Source organism: Camelus bactrianus, chromosome 7, assembly GCF_048773025.1.
Source record: "Camelus bactrianus isolate YW-2024 breed Bactrian camel chromosome 7, ASM4877302v1, whole genome shotgun sequence".
NCBI classification, from domain to species: domain Eukaryota; kingdom Metazoa; phylum Chordata; class Mammalia; order Artiodactyla; family Camelidae; genus Camelus; species Camelus bactrianus.
The window spans coordinates 64,919,245-64,936,116 of NC_133545.1; the positions used below are offsets into that span (position 1 = coordinate 64,919,245).

The 16,872-nt window shown below is 35.4% G+C and overlaps 1 protein-coding gene across 7 annotated transcripts in view; it reads right to left on the reverse strand.

Annotated features, from left to right (window-relative positions):
- Window positions 1–2,695: 2,695 nt before the first annotated feature.
- ZNF804B (zinc finger protein 804B) overlaps window positions 2,696–16,872 on the reverse strand; it is an 873,532-nt gene continuing 859,355 nt past the window's right edge. For all 7 annotated transcript variants that reach the window (XM_074367517.1, XM_074367515.1, XM_074367514.1 and 4 more), the window contains one exon: window positions 2,696–15,647. In XM_074367517.1, the coding sequence (XP_074223618.1) occupies window positions 11,993–15,647 (3,655 nt within the window). In that variant the 3' untranslated portion in view covers window positions 2,696–11,992. The remainder of the gene's footprint in view (window positions 15,648–16,872) is intronic.

Genomic DNA, 16,872 nt, shown 5'->3' on the forward strand with positions numbered 1-16,872 from the left:
ATTTACTCTTTGGTTGAAAATATAGGCTTTACAGCTCATATGACTTAATAAGAAAAAAACAAACAACCCAATCCAATCCAAAAATGGGCAAAAGACCTAAACAAGCAATTCTCCAAGGAAGAAATACAAATGATCAATAGGCACATGAAAAAATGCTCCATATCACTAATTATCAGAGAAATGCAAATCAAAACTATGATGAGGTATCACCTCACACCAGTCAGAATGGCCATCATTCAAAAGTCCACAAATGACAAATGCTGGAGAGGCTGTGGAGAAAAGAGAACCCCCCTACACTGCTGGTGGGAATGCAGTTTGGTGCAGCCACTGTGGAAAACAGGATGGAGATTCCTAAAAAGACTAAAATTAGACTTACCATATGACCCAGGAATCCCACTCCTGGGCATATATCCAGAAGGAACCCTACTTCAAAAAGACACCTGCACCCCAGTGTTCATAGCAGCACTATTTACAACAGCCAAGACATGGAAATAGCCTTAATGTCCATCAACAGATGACTGGATAAAGAAGAAGTGGTAGATTTATACAATAGAATACTATTCAGTCATAAAAAATGACAACATAATGCTATTTGCAGCAATATGGATGCTCCTGGAGAATGTCATTCTAAGTAAGCCAGAAAGAGAAAGAAAAATACCATGTGAGATCGCTCATATGTAGAACCTAAAAAAAAAAAAAATACAAAACAAAACAGAAACAGATTCATAGACATAGAATACAAACTTGTGGTTGCCAAGGGGGAGGGAGGTGGGAAGGGACAGACTGGGAGCTCAAAATTTGTAGATACTGACAGGCGTATGTAGAATAGATAAACAAGATTACACTGTATAGCACAGGGAAATATATACAAGATCTTGTGGTAGCTCACAGTGAAAAAGAATGCTACAATGAATATATGTATGTTCATGTATAACTGAAAAATTGTGCTCTACAATGGAAATTGACACAACATTGTAAACTGACTGTAACTCAATAAAAAATGTAAAAAAAAAAAAGAAAATATAGGCTTTAATATCTAAAGTATACTTTATTTAATAAATTGCATCAAATTTTGCACACTGGTACTCAGTGGTGAGTGCCTCAAATCAACCAACAAGCTGAGAATCTTCTTTAACACATGTATTCATTATATGACTCAACAAATGCTTATAGAGTCTTTACTATGTTCCCAGTACAATTTCAAGAAACTTAAAAATTGTATTGAACAACAGAGGAAAAAATCCTGCTCTGATAAAATTTTTCCTCTCAAAAAGCTTATTTCTAGGAAGATGGAATTTAAAAATATATAAACACAAATATAAAAGTAAATATGTAATAGAATAGCAGATTATTAAGTGTTGTAAGAAACAAATTCAAGGCTAGTGGTATGAATAGTAAAGGAGCTCTTCCCTGAGATGTGGGGCCCCGGGGGGTAGATTCTGTGAGTTGCACAGCACTCTCATGAATGTCCCAGGCTGCTGAGTAGCTTTTATTTATTAATCGCTGAGCAAATTCAAAAAGTTCTGCTAATTTTATCTGTATGATTTAAAGCATTACCAAATGCCATTTGGGAGGTGACTCAATTCTACCAGATCTAACAAGAGCACATAACCTTAAGAGTGTGTGACCTCCATAGTGTCAAATATTTCCATGATGAACCAAAAGTTATACAGAAGGTGAACAAAGCTCTGACCTGGCAGAAACTGCACATATGAGGGAGGAGCAGACCTTGAGTACACAGACCATACATTACCATTTGCTTCCGTCTCCATACAAGTACTCATAGCATCTTTCATTTTCAAGCAAAATTGATTTTTCTGCCCAAAGGGAATCCAGGAATCTAGCCAGTGGGAAGTACACCTATGAGCTAAACAGTGCCTGGTCCATATAGTAGTCAATAAATGGTGACAATTTCACGAATTAAGACAGGAGAGTTTCTGTCATGGCTCTTGTCAACAATGTATGTGTGCACGTGTGTGTGTTGTGTGAAAGGTACTTCTTGATTACTTACAAGGATTTCTGAAAAACAGTCTAGCATAGAAATAGAGAATTTCGGCTAGAAGTCTAGGGAGACAGATGATTGGCCACTAAAACATTTCTCCACTGAAAGCATGAGCTTAACCACTGGGTTAGAGTGCATAGCAGAGTCCTGTTTCATTAATGCATACATAGTGACAGGGCATCTAATTAAAGTGCAGGAGCAAGGAACTTTGGGACATGGTTAAACCTTGTTAGAGGGTAAAGGGAAGAGTATGGATAGATATGATTCAAGAACAAGAGAATACCTAGTGGTCACTTCTAGGAACACCTGGTCTGAGTTTCTGCACAGAATAAATCACACTAAGATTCAGCAGATGAGGGCTCTGTACTGTGAGGTGTAGAAGTTAAGTGGAATCTCAAGTCATATTTCCACACCACTGGTCATGCTTGATTAAAGAGATTCCCTAGTGAGTCGAGTCCTTTTGAGAATCATAGCTTATTTGGGTTATTATTTTTCAAAGTTTACATTAAAATTATTATAAGAGGTAGACTGCCCCCATGTCTAAATTATATCATCGGTTAGAGAATCTAGTCCAGAAAGTATATATAGAGCTTTGTTAGAGCATTACAAAATATTAGATCACAGCTTTTTAAGTAAACAGAAACAGATTTCACATAGTACATGTATAATAGAGTTGAACAAATAATACATCTATACAATTTAAGTCATATTTATTTTCACTTTGAGGAAACAGCTTTATTTTATAACACTAAAATTTTAAGAAATAGTCTAAGAAATCCCGGCCTTTCAATATATAATATAAATTTATACAATAATAAATAAAATGTTAAATGTATTTTAAAGTCAGCAGGGTAAAATACAGAATATTTCCATACCATTTTGCTTTTGATTTTGTACTTATATTTTGGTATGCTTTTTGTTAGACACACATGACCTTAACACATTAAGCCTTTTATTGAAAAAAATATTATTGCATTGAACTACAGTCCAAGTAATTTACTGAATAACTAAAAAAGCTACTTTGCATGTACAATAAATAGTGCAATTTACTTAGCCACAGTATAATAAAAAAGTTTTGTACAGAGGATACAAAATAAAATTCTTGGGTTGTGTATGATATTGCCAAACTATCATCCAGTTAGGTTAATTACAAAGTAAATACTTCAAATAGAATTAAAGTGAGAATTTGTTTTAAACAGGTACTTAACCAGGTTACATTATCAACTATTTTAATCTCTCAAATAAGAGGAACTGATGATTCAGCAAGGTGGAAGTTGATTATTTCAATATGTGGATATGTTTTGAAAAACATTATTTTGAACAAGGATCAAGATCCATAATTAAAGACTAAAAAGTATTTTAATTAAGAACACACACTCATTTATACACACTCATGTATGCACACACACACATTTTGTATATTTCCAATTTACCTGACTTACGTTTCTGCCAAGATGGTCTTGCTCTCACAATCTATAAAAGGTGGAGCAGGTGGGCAGGGTGCAAAAAGAAGTGGTGACTTTGTGAAGGGATTTAAGAAAGTGGATTGGGAGGTCTCCCTCTGATAAAAAGCTGCATAAAGTGGAAAAAAAAAAAAAGAACACTTTTGCTTATCTCTCTAATATTGACTTATTCTAAACCTAACTGATCCAGACCCTACTTCCATTTTAATATAGTGTAATCCAAAGCAATACATCACCTTCAAATGTCTACCTAATAGAAGAGATGGATAATGTTTTTGCTGGAATGAAATGATAACCTTTGAAAATCTTCTAGATGCAGGTTTATTGGCAGGAAAACATATTTTAGTAGGAAACTTCCATCTTATTGAAGTAGTTTCAGTCTGAGACACAAAGGGCAGTCATTTCTTTCCCTGATTACTGTATAGGAGTACTCATAACCTTGTTTTGTAATGCTCATTCTATTTTCCAACGAGAGCATATTTCTCTTCAATGGTTCACTAATTTAAAGAATTAAAATTAAAATTCTTAAGGAGCCCTGACAGGCCAGAGATAAGCAGTAGGTCAGTTTTGCTCCTAAGTACATTAGCTCCACAAACTGATGTGTGAGATTTGGATTCTTTGGATCTGATAACTTACATATTTTCCTTCAGAAAGTTTAACCAGCTTCCTGAAAACCCATGGGGAAATGTTTAGGGAAGGTAGAAAAATGTGCTACTGGTTTGAGATGGTCAGCAATGTTATTTCACAGACAAAAAGGCAGTGAACTCTGAACACAGCCTGGGGAGGGCAACTGGACATTTCATTCACATACAACACTGGGACACCAAGTGGCACTCTAAAGGGTAGCACCATCTCCAGCATCTCCAATTATTGCCCCAAATGCTTGAAATACATAAGTGTTTAGATAAGCTTGAAAGTATCATGGTAAAATTCAGGCTGTGCTGCTGCCATCATTGAGGACTTTGTAAGTAACCAAAAACTTCATGCATGAAGGAGATTGCCAGAGCTGGAAATAAGATCCTGAGTAATTTTACTGATTAAATATTCTATTTAATGGGAAAGCTTGATAGGATTAGTTTCTTTGAATATATTTCTATTCAGAGATAACAGGGAGATTCTATTAAGTACTGGCAGAAACTGAAAAAAAAGGAGTCACTCTCAAATCCATTTTCTGTGAATGAAATAAAAATGTCAGGGAATGATTCTGTGAAATGTCTGCCTAAGGAAAAAACCCTGGGAACTAGGAACTTCCCAAACAATTCCCTATATTCAAATTATTTTCTATATTTTATAACATTTAAAACAATATAAAGGTGAACTCAAAGGAAATATTGAAATACACTTTTTATAACTCAGTTTTTTCTTGCTTAATATGGAAGGGAATTAATAAGTAAATGAAATTTATAGCTCTTCATACAAAGTATTTTGTCTAACCATCCTCTGAATCCATCAAGGCTGGACTGGTTCTTAATCTCTAAAAAAAAAAAAAAAAAATATATATATATATATATATATATATAAATAGGGTGTGTATGTGTGTGTTTGTGAGTGTAAAGATTTCAGTCTTAAAACATCTTCAGTTTTTAATGAAACACTGTAGTTTAAGACACAGAAAAACTTGCCTCAATGAGCCAAATGTGAAAGTATAATCCCATAAAGAGAATTATCCCATAAATACCAAGCAATGGCATAAAACGAGTTTAACACTGAAAATCAACTGTCAAATAGTTGTATAAATAGAAGGGAACAAAGCTGAAAATATAACCCATCACAGTAGCAATTTTCTTAAAAAAAAAAAAAAAGATCTATTTTAGAATTCAATACATAATTAGAATTCTTTCTATTTCATTTTCTTCCAAAATATGCTTCACTTAGGTAAAATTTAAAAAAAATAAGATGTTTCAGCCCACACTAATTTGGGGAAAGTAAGAGGATGGCTCAGAATGTTCTCTATAGCAGGAATATTTTGAGTATTATCAGAAGAAAAATGCTGATACAAAACTAAGTCCTAAGAATCAACCATCTGAAATTTGGAAATTATCCTAGAAAATAACTGGATATGTCACTGATCATAAGTAAAATTCTAGAAAAGTATTCTGAAAACCCTTAAGCTTTTTGCCCATCCAAATATGCTAAAGTTCTTGAATACTTGAGGGATGAGATTTTACAGCTTTATACAAATAACTCAATTTGTCAAGTTCCTCTTCACATTGAGTCAACACCTACCTTTTTGTAGTATTTACACTTTCTTCCCTAAAAACAATAAATATGATCTTCCATGGTACACAGCTCTGTGCTGCTATTCAGATATTTAAAGTTAGAAAGTTGTTCCCAACTATTTTTTTCTTCCACAAGTGTTCTTTTCTTTGGAATGCACATACTGGTTTCTTTATTTTTCAAATGGCATTTCCCAGAGTCTGTTCTACAGAACATTAGTTCCATGAGATGGTCCATAGGCAAAAAAAAAAAAGTTATTGTCACTTTTGGAAATTCAATCTATTCAATCCTTCTCCTGGAAACGTCTAGTGGATATTGCTTGTCAAATGTTCTGAGATATGCCAAAGTAAAGAAATAAAACTACTTAACCCAACATTTCTGTAAAATATTTGAAAATTAAACTTTTATTCAATTAATAGTGTTTGTTAATTCACAGAACTCATGTTATTTGGAAGTGTAAAAACTTAAAACTAATCTGGTCTCTTAACTGCTCAGATCTGCCACTTATGGACTCACTTCAGTTTGCCAATAATTGTTTTAAATTGTAGCCCAGAACAACCCATAGTTTTCCACAAATGGTCTTTTTGTTTTCCAAGTTCTAAAAAAAAAGTTTTTTTAAGAATACAATTGAAGTGCTATCTTACACCACGCAAAAAAATTAACTCAAAATGGATTAAAGACTTGAATGTAAGATCTAAAACCATAAAACTAGAAGAAAACATAGGCAGTAAGCTCCTTGACATAGGTCTTATTAGCAATAATTTTTTGCATTTGACACCAAAAGCTAAGGCAATAAAAAGCAAAAATAAACAAGCAGGACTACACCAAACTAAAAAGCTTCTGCACAGTGAAGGAAATCATCAAAATGAAAAGGCAACCTTCTGAATGGGAGAAAATACCTGCAATTCATATATCTGATAAGGTGTTAATATCCAAAATACATAAAGAACTCACACAACTCAATAGCAGAAACAAAAAATCTGATTAAAAAATGGGCAGAGGAACTGAATAGACATTTTTTCTAAAGAAGGCATACAGATAGCCAACATGTGAATGAAAAGACGTGCAACATCAGGCAAATAAAAATAAAAATCACAGTGAGATTTCACCTCACACTTGTTGGAATGGCTGTTATCAAAATAAAGGAGATAAATGTGGAGGAAAAGGAAACTTCATATACTGATGGTGAGAATGTAAATGGGTGAAGTCACTGTGGAAAATAGTATGGAGGATCTTCAAAAATTAAAAATAGAACTACCATGTGATCCAACAATTTTGCTTCTGGGTATTCACTTAAAGAAAGCAAAATCACTATTAAAAAAATGTAAATATGCACCATGTCCATAGCAGCATTACTTATAATAGCCAAGACATCGAAACAACCTAAATGTCTATCGATGAACGACCGGATAAAGAAATGTAGTGTGTACACACACACACACACACACACACACACACACACACACACACACATAAAGTGGAGTATTATTCATCCATAAAAGTGAGTGAAATCGTGCCATTTGTGACAACATGGATGGATCTAGAGGGCATTTTGCTCAGTGAAATAAGTCAGAAAAAGTAAATACTGCATGATTTCACTTACATGTGGAACCTACAAATCAAACAGAAACAAAACAAACCAAAAAGCAAAAACCTGGTGCTGATGAATATAGAGAACAGATGTATTTATCATATCAGACTATATCAAAAGATACATTCATTTTTTTACACCATATTTTGCCATTCACTACATTTCCTGGTCCTCTTGGGTTTGTGTTGGCCTCCTATCTGACAGGTATGTCTTCCATGATTTTGTCCATGTTTTATGAAAGGTTGAATGTAACAGAGTACAACACAAAGCCTTATAGCTATCTCTACAACCCTCCCTCCAATTCGAAATTAGCTGGGGCCTCAACACTCTTTGGGTATAGTTGTTTGAGTAACAATAAAAGCACATTCGTCACACAGTGCTGACTACTGTCCATAAAGATATTTAAGAGAATCATAAAATGTCTCCCTATAAAATTTCTCACACATTTTACTATCTTTTGCCCCCAACACCTTCACCACAATGTCTCCGGTCAAGATAACAAAGGAACATTTAAGTTTTCACCCTCTTCTTGACTGAGCAACATGTGATGGGGTTGATCACTTCCACTTCTTTGATTCACTTTCTTTATTTGCCTTATTGTTCTGATTTTTTCCCTGTGTAACTTGAAAGTTCATCATGGTCTCATTTCTTGATTCCTTCAACTTCTGCTTTTAAAGTTAGAGTGATCTAGGGCTCAGTCTCTGAAAGTAGTCTTTTGTCTACACCACCTAATCCTGTTGATATTATCCAGGCTAATGGCTTCAAATCCTTTCTATATATTAATGATTCCTGAAAGTCCTTTTCACACCTCTGCTCAAACTTCAGATTCATATTTTCAACCACCAACTCTATTTATCTTCAATATTTAACAGGCACCTCAAACAGAATATTTAAATGGATCCTCCTCTCCTACAGTGCTTCTCCCACAGTGTTCCCCATTTCAGTTAACATCCTTCTAGTCCCTTGGGCAAAAACGACTATGTCATCTCTTTCTTTATCTTACCCCTTACAACTAGTATGAAGCACATTTTCTCAGCCCTACCCTCAAAATAAATCCAGAGTCTCACCATTTCCCAACATTTCCACTAGACTATCACTGAGCACATATCACTGCATTTTATTGCCTGAAATATTTCAATGTCTTAGTTGGTCCCCCTACTCTTATCTTCACTCCCTTAGAGATTATTCACAATGCAATAACTGGGTGACCCTCGTAAAATCTAAGAATTATGCTGCTTACCTGCTAAAATTACCCAGTAGTTTCTCATCTCATAATAAAGGCCAGTCATTGTCATGGTCAACATGATCTCACATGATTTTGCCCCACTATTACTTCTGTGACCTTATCTCCTGTAGTTCTCCCTCTGAAACCTTCTCTCTCAGCCATAGTGTTCTCATACTATTTCTTAAGCATCACAAGCACACCCAACAGGTTGTTGAAAGCTGGTCTTCCAGCCTGGAATGCTCACTTCCCTCAATTCCTTCACGTTACTTTCACAGCAAAAGTTCCTCTGACTACCCTATTTAAAATTATACTTTAGCCACTACTGCCATCCAAGCATCTTTACTTTTCCTATTTATTTTTCTCAATAGTATTTATCATCATCGGACATAGTATTATTTCACTTGTCTATTCTGGCTTTTGTCTGCATGACTCATTTAGAATTAAATTATATTATGGCATTATTTTTTGTTAGTTTTGCTTACTATTATATCCACAACAATAGATTAATGCATAACACATGGCCCTTAATAAATATATGTTGAATGAGAAAGAAAATAAAGTGAATAAGTGAGAAATAAAACACTTTTATTCTGTATTATTTGTTTTTAGTATACCTGCTATAGTTAACAGTGATTGTCTCTTCATTTTCATTAAACATTCTGCTTAAAATTTTATCTGTAAATATGCTAACTTGTAAATCAGTAATACCTATATTAAATATTAAATATTTATTAATAGAGATGTTTGTTCTAACTTCTTTTCCATGCTGCATATTTTCTTAAGGCCAATTGGTGTCCTGAGGCCTCCTTCAGGCAATTTTAATATTCTGTGGTAAAATTCTTCTAAATGTGAAGATTCAAATTTATCTGAAGTGGCCAGGAAGTAATTTTATCTGTATATTTCAAATTTCTTACCCATGTTGGTTCTAAAATTTACACTTTGAAGAACTTTCTCCCTAACAGGGAAAGCAAAATGCAATCAGATTTAGGAAACATAACTTTTTAAAAATGATTATTATTAAATCGTCTTCCCTAGAAGTAAGAAGCAGCAAAAGCCTACTTCTTTTGATTTTCCCAGTAAATGTGATTATTAAAAAGGCAGTAAGCTAACCTCTGTTCATTTTTGATTCATGGCTATTGTGCTTCTGGTTATAAATATACGCACTTAAACAATCTCTGAATGTTTTCCTCATTTGGTTTATATTGGATTGTTTAAAGGACTATATTTTTTCTGCCTCATTGGAATCTTTTGTAATTGTAGCTTTTTCATGTGATTCTACAACTTTTATAACTTCCTACCCTGGAGTACAAGTCATCTTTTATTTAAGTGGTGAAGTCTGCTTTCCCATAGTCCAAGGTAGTATATCTTGTGGTATCAGTGAACATTTTCATCACTAATAATACAAGATAGTCATTTCCATGCCATCAATTCATATCAATCTTTCCTTGTTAGTTAAAATTAAGTGCCCAGTAGAGGTTCTCTATTCTAACCTTCTGAGAAATTAAATTGTCACCAAGACAATTACAAAAATTAATTAGGTGCTATCTTTTTCATACAACTTCTAGTGAGTTCCCATAATTACTCTGTCTTGGGTCTGTGTCAGCTTTGTAATCCGTTTTAGAAAATAGTCATTCATGTTACTCTTCCTTTTATGTGCTGGGACATTTTTCATCTATTTTTATAAGAAATACTCCATTTATTTCACTTTTTTTATTTCACTCAATATTTATCAAAGTTCTTTTACAATCAGCTTTATGGAGTTCCACGTAAGTATAGAATTTCTTGTGATTTGATGCCTTTCTCTATTCTTCTATTCCTTTTAGACAAGTTAAGACTTTCTCACTGCCATACCCCAGTCAAATTTCCATCCCACAAGTTTATGGTGTTATCTAGGAAACTACGTCTTTTCTTTACGTTAAAAATTTAAATTCACTTTATTCTCTCTCTCTCTCTTTTTCTCCCTCCATCTCTCTCTCACCAGCATCCAAGATGTCCTGTCCTACTGCTTGCAAGTGTCAAGAACTTTACCTTTCAACTTCATTTTCCCCATCTGTACAAAGGAATGATAATACTGACCTCAAAATTCAGTTGTGAAGATTCAATGAGGTAATGTCAGCCAAGTGTTCAGCCTGACTCTTGATGCATGGTAGGCCTTCAGTAAGTCTAGCTCTCTTCGCTTTGAATCCAAGGCTGAATAAGACATCCTTCTCTTCTCCTAGTGGTAGATGAGTTGGCATCATCACCCACACAGTGATGATGACTGATTGCCTCCATTTCTGTTTAGTTTGATCTTCTGTGAAACCTGTGCTTATGGGGAATGTGCAATCACAAAAATTTTCCTTTCAAGATTATAAAATAATAAACCTAACTGGAGGGCCATTTAGAAATATAGATGCAAGAAATGCAAATTCTGTGGACCCAAAAGTATTTTGAACGAATGTTTAAAATCATTTGAAAAATTACATGAATGGCGATAATATCCATCATTATTCACTGTATTCTATAAATATCTAGTACAATTGAATAAACTACACCAAATACTTTTTAAGATCTTTTTTTCAATAAATGTCATGTAGAATTTAAGACACTTCCAAAACTTTACCTCTCCAGTTATACATATATTAGCTGAACACAGTAAGATTTCTGAGCAGAATAAAGAAAATTTAGTATTTTAGTATCTGAAATATTTAGAAGTTTGACCAATATATTCAAAACATTGAGTATATTTTATTTTTATTTTGCATGATCAAATACTAATGATACCTTCTCTATATTTTTTATACAAAAATTGAACATTCTTAATTTCAGGTACTGGGGATTATTACAATTACAAAATTCTCTTGACATAAAAGTGTGTGAAACGAAGATTAAACCAATTTTTCACAGAAACTCAACAATACAATCTGCATAAGATTGTTTTGCATTGAAGAGTAGTTTTCATTCTGAATTAGTCAGAAAATTTCTTGCCGTCTCATATTTCCTATGAAAATATAGTTTATGTTGATTGAAAACTAGTCAACAGCTAACCATAAGAACCAATTTTAATACATGATTAGTTTGTTTCACTGACCTTTTGTTATTATCTGATAAATAAAACCAAGCATTCACTCATTCATTCATTCATTCACCAAACACCTAAAACATAGGGTATTATGTTCCATTTAATTTTCTTTGAGATATCAATGATCTGTCTAAATGTTTTCTATTTTTATATTATATGAGAACTCATCTAAAACAGACCTTTAACATGTTTCCCTCTACCTTTCCATAAAATTACTTTAAATTTGTCCTATTATTTTCACAAATTAAAATAAATTCTTAAAATGTTTCTATTTCAGTATTCGCAATTCAGTTCATATTTCTCTATTGGTCACATTTGGAATTGGCACCACTCTTTTAAATCTTCTAGTAATCAGACAGACAACTTGAGATATATCATTTTGTAGGCAGCGACAATTTGTGTTATTTATCCACAAGAGGGGCTTTACGACCTATTAGTTTAAGTGAGCTGACACATTTAAGGCCTCTTTCACTCCATTTAACTGTTGCATCTGACTGGAGCAGGAATGATGGCGAAGATCTTGACCTTGGAACACTGGTTGAATTAAAGGATTCAAGTGGATGATAGAAGCAGTAGCTGGGTTAAAGTGAGGGCTAAACAAGGTGGGGATAAACGCTGCAGGGGGCAAGGGCTGGAGAGTTATGTGAGATGGGTGGAAGGGGGCAGCAGTGACTAAATGCAGGGGATGACCCGCTAAGAAAGTGGGGTGTGCAGGGATGATAGTGGGCGTCAGAGGTGAAAACGGAAATGGATTAAAATGTGGCTGCGAAAGAGGATGTAGATGAGCTATAGGGAGGTGACTGCTATGGGAATTTAGGGAAGCAGAAACAAAACGCTGCAGGAACGTGTGGTGGATGGTGGTGATAGACGCATGCTGGTGAATTGGAACTGTCTGCACAGCTGAAGCCGGAGAAAAGGCAGTTGGCCCTGCAGCGGGCAAAACTCGAAGATGCTTTGATAGGAGCTGTTTCTGCACGTGCTGCTGGGCTTGTAGCTGGAGGAGCTTGTATTTATCCATTTCATCAGGAGAAAATGTTATGGGCTGTTGAATTAAAGGTGGGGAGAGAGATTTACGACACACTTCTAATTCATCAGCTACTTTGTCATGCTTCTGCATAGTTCTGTCATAGTAAGAGCTGATATTCCCCTCTACATGATTCATATGCATGCTTACATCGTGTAAGTCTAGATTTATTTGGTCCTCTTTGGTCTCTGTTGAATCAGTAACACCAATATGTCTATTCGATGGAAAAGCACCAGGGAAATCATTTGATACTGGGTCACAGCTTTGAATAAAAGGTTGGACCTCACTAATTAAACATTTTGATTGTTCTTTTGTCATTGGGTTCTTTTTCATGTTTGGTGACTGAGACTCAGCTACTATGTGAATGATACCTTTTGAAAGATAACGATCACAATCAGTGTCTGCTAAAACAGTGAAATTATTTGTCTGTGAACTTTCAACTCTGACTTTCTCAATAGTTCTTTGTGTTGCACTGCCTTCTTCATTTCTTCTTCTTCTTGGGTTCTGTATTTTTTCAGACAAAGGCAATGCTAGTCTGGTACAGCCCGGTGGTGTAAACTGAAGTGTGCATTCGATTTGTGAATGAGCCTCTGACTGATTTTTACAACAGTCTGAAGAGACCTCAAAATCAGTTGCTCGTTCCTGGCATTTCTTGGCTTGTACTCTTTCCAATAGGCTCTTGGCTGTCAGGGCGGTCCTCTCTCCTCCTACAGCATTCAGCTCTGTGGTTTCTAAAGAGCGGTTAGAGGAGTTCCTTAGAAGACGGCTGCGATTCCCGGAGTCACACTGCATGGGCTTTACTTTTCCCAGATCACAAACAAGAGGACTGTCCAAAGACTGTTGACTTCTTTCACCTTTATTTAAGTGAGACATTTTCTCTCTTGAGTAAGAGCCCAATCTGCTGTGCTGAGGTGCCTGGCAATGAGGTGGGTTTTCACTGTTTCCAGCACCGGAAACCTGTGCGCTGGAATCACAGTGGATGGTTCTCTTGGATTGTGGCCCTAGACCCTGCTGATTTTTGCCCAGTTTATATTTTTCTCTGCAGTGACCATATCCATGTTTTGATTTTTTTTCATTTTTAACTGATTCCCACAATTCGCAGCTCCTAGCTCCTTGGGTTTCAGACTGTGGGGACTCGCTCGTTGCCAGCTCATCAGACAAGCAGAGACAGCTGTGCTTTCGACGTTTCCTTTTGTGCCTTTCAACTGAGTTGTATTCTCTTTTACAAAAGCAGAGCAAATTCCCTCTGCCGTGACCACCGGACCTATGATTTGAACAAGTACTTCTCAAGCTGGATGTCCTGCCAGGGGATGTGTCTGAAGGGCTAGAACGTTTATTCAGAGACAACTTTGGGGAACTTCTCTTGTAATTTCCTCTTCCACAACCAGAAACACTGCTGGTCACGCCAATTCGGTCACTATTCAAAATTACGCCGAGGTCCTTCTCGTGGTCACTGTGGCCCCTTAGAGGGTAAGGGCTAGAATTCCAGGTGGAGGGATTCTCATCTTCAAAATCTAAATGAAGATCACTGGAAATCAGCGTATGCTTTTTAGTCCTAGAGACACAAGGAGAACAAGATAGGCCCTCATTTGCATCGTTTAGAGTTACCCTTTGGCAGCTTTGCAAATGGGTCCTGGAAGGTTCCTTAAGTTCCTTATCACTATCATTACTGTTTCTTACACAGTTCTTTAGAGCGAGATCTAGGTAAGCAGGCACTTCAGGATTTTTCATTTCCAAATCGCTTGCACTAAAATTATTTTCATTCATATCTGGCTCAGCACTGTTGGAGCCCAAATTATATTTTCTCTGGAAATTTTCCCAATCTGGATTGGCTAGTGTCATCTTTGGTTTCAGAGACTTATTATCTTCTTGGATCAATTTTTGTTGGTCTTCGATTAAACCTGAGACTTGGTTCTCTAGCATAGTTGGCATTTCCGAGGACTCTTTCAGCAATTCTGTTCTGAAGTCCTCCGGATCGTTGCCATCACTCCTGTTTCGAGAAAGCTTAAAATCAAAATATAATGGGTTGCAGCCATAAGAGATACAGGGCTCTGTTTTTGTAAAGAGAAGCAGTTCCGTAGGCCATTGGAGAATGGTGTGGCCATCTTTGCTTTGGACGTGGAGAAAAGGCAGTGGTTTGGACTTCACATCATGCGGACATGCTTCTCTTACAAGCCTTTGTACACTTCTGCTAACTCTTTCTGTTTTATCTAATACTTTTTCTCTCTTCTCTTTTCGATTCAGATGCAATGCACTGCTTTGTTCACTTGGCTCTCGTGATGGAAACTCATCCACACATTCAAATATCCTGGCATTACTGTGCTTGTAAATGTTCAGTAAGCTGGAGGAAACATTTCCTTGGCATGAGTGATTAATGCAGTGTTCTGAAGTGTTCTTCGATGTATTTCTGATTTCTTTTGTTCTGCTGGAAGGAGTAAAATCCACATCCGAAAGACGAATGTTAGCTTTATTGAATGAAGCATGAATGTCAATCGAATCTTCTAGTGTTTCATCAACAGAGTCATTTTTGTGCCGCAAAATCTGAGAGCTTATGGTGAAGGTATTGTGTACAACACTTTCCAGATGGCTTGGTGAGATGTTTCTATCTTTTTCCTTAGAGAGGCGTGTCTCTTCATTTGCAAACCTGCAGCACGTGCACTTCTCTGCAGTTTGTTTTGTTTTATAGACGGGCGACTTGTTACAGTCGTGGCTTTCTTCTGTGTTCTCACTGAAAACTGATGCTGAAGATTCTAATTTCAGATGCACTTTTTTGGAGAAAGAAAATGATACTCCGGTCCTGTGATTTGCACCGCTGAGATCTGAGGATGTTTGTGGTACCCGATTTCCAAACAAATAACGTCTGTCCGTTTGTAGCTGGTGTCGATTTGGAGTGGTGGACCACTGTTTATCGGAAATGCTTCTGGAGAGATTCTTTCCTTTAAGGAGAAGTGCGCTCTTCATGCATGATATCTTTCTGCCATTCTTCACGGGGAAAATTCCTTGCTGGAGTTGCTTTTCTATGGCTATCCTGGGGGCTTTGTATGCTGGTCCACTTCCAGAAATACTGTAAATACAATAAACATTTAAATGATTAAGATGTCAGATTTGGAATCTTATCTATATGTGAACATTTCATAGTGTTTCTATGATGGGTTCTGTTACTATTTATGAACCATGTCTACTGTGATGTAACCATTTCACTGTGCTTATGTAACTCAGTATACTTATGTTTTACAGTGGCTATTCTAAAATGCATCTTTAAGTGGATTCTTTTGAGATTAACAAAAACCAATAGCAGGTGAATATCTTATGCAAGTGCTGCAAAAGAAAATAAAGTATTGTATTTACATTACAATACATCCTTCAGAACCTATTAAGTCTTTAGAATATAGATTTAACATTCTTTTGTAAAGGGTTTTCCAATCAGTGTCTTCATTTAAATAGGAAATTAAATGGAATTAAAAGTCACTTCCAAAGTATAAACATAATCTTTTACTTGCTTTTTTGTTTAAAGTTCTAGCATTTTATAAGTTTTGTTTCCTCAGTTTTAAAACTCCTTCCTGTTTGTGTCTCTTTGAAGTGGTGGTTAGTTCTTTATTTATGACATGTCACTAATAAGACTAATTATAATAGAGTAATACACACAAGCCGTCTCAATCTTCAGAATCCGATTAGTCTGAAATCTTCTTTTAGCTTCTTACTCACCAAAATATTTTCCTTCTGCCTTTTTCGCATATATGTTTTATCTTTTAACAGATTTTAAAGATTATTCATTCTGCTGAGCTTAATTAGTAATTCAATCAGAAAACTGGAAACAGCAATACATGTAAGGGAGGACACTCTTTAGATTAAAATTATCTCTAATCTTCTACCTATAAAATCCCTACTACAAAACAAACCTTATTGAAGGGAAGGTGATACAAATCACATCATTTATCTGATCATTTGCTCTGAGCTGACTTTCTTTTCTTTTCTTTCTTTTTTTTTGTCCATATTCTTTGATGTGTTTTTGTTTGCTTTTTTCTATTTTAGATTTTTATATCATTTGTTAAATAATACTAAACCAACTGATTTTTTTTCCACATGTAGCTTAAATTCTAATGGGGAGGCACATGAAAAAATGCTCAATACTGCTAATTATCAGAGAAATGCAAATTAAAACTACAATGAGGTATCACCTCACATCAGTCAGAATGCCATCATTAAAAAGTCCACAAATGATAAATTCTGGACAGGGTGTGGATAAAAGGGAACGCTCCTACATTGCTGGTGGGAATTTAGTTTGGTGC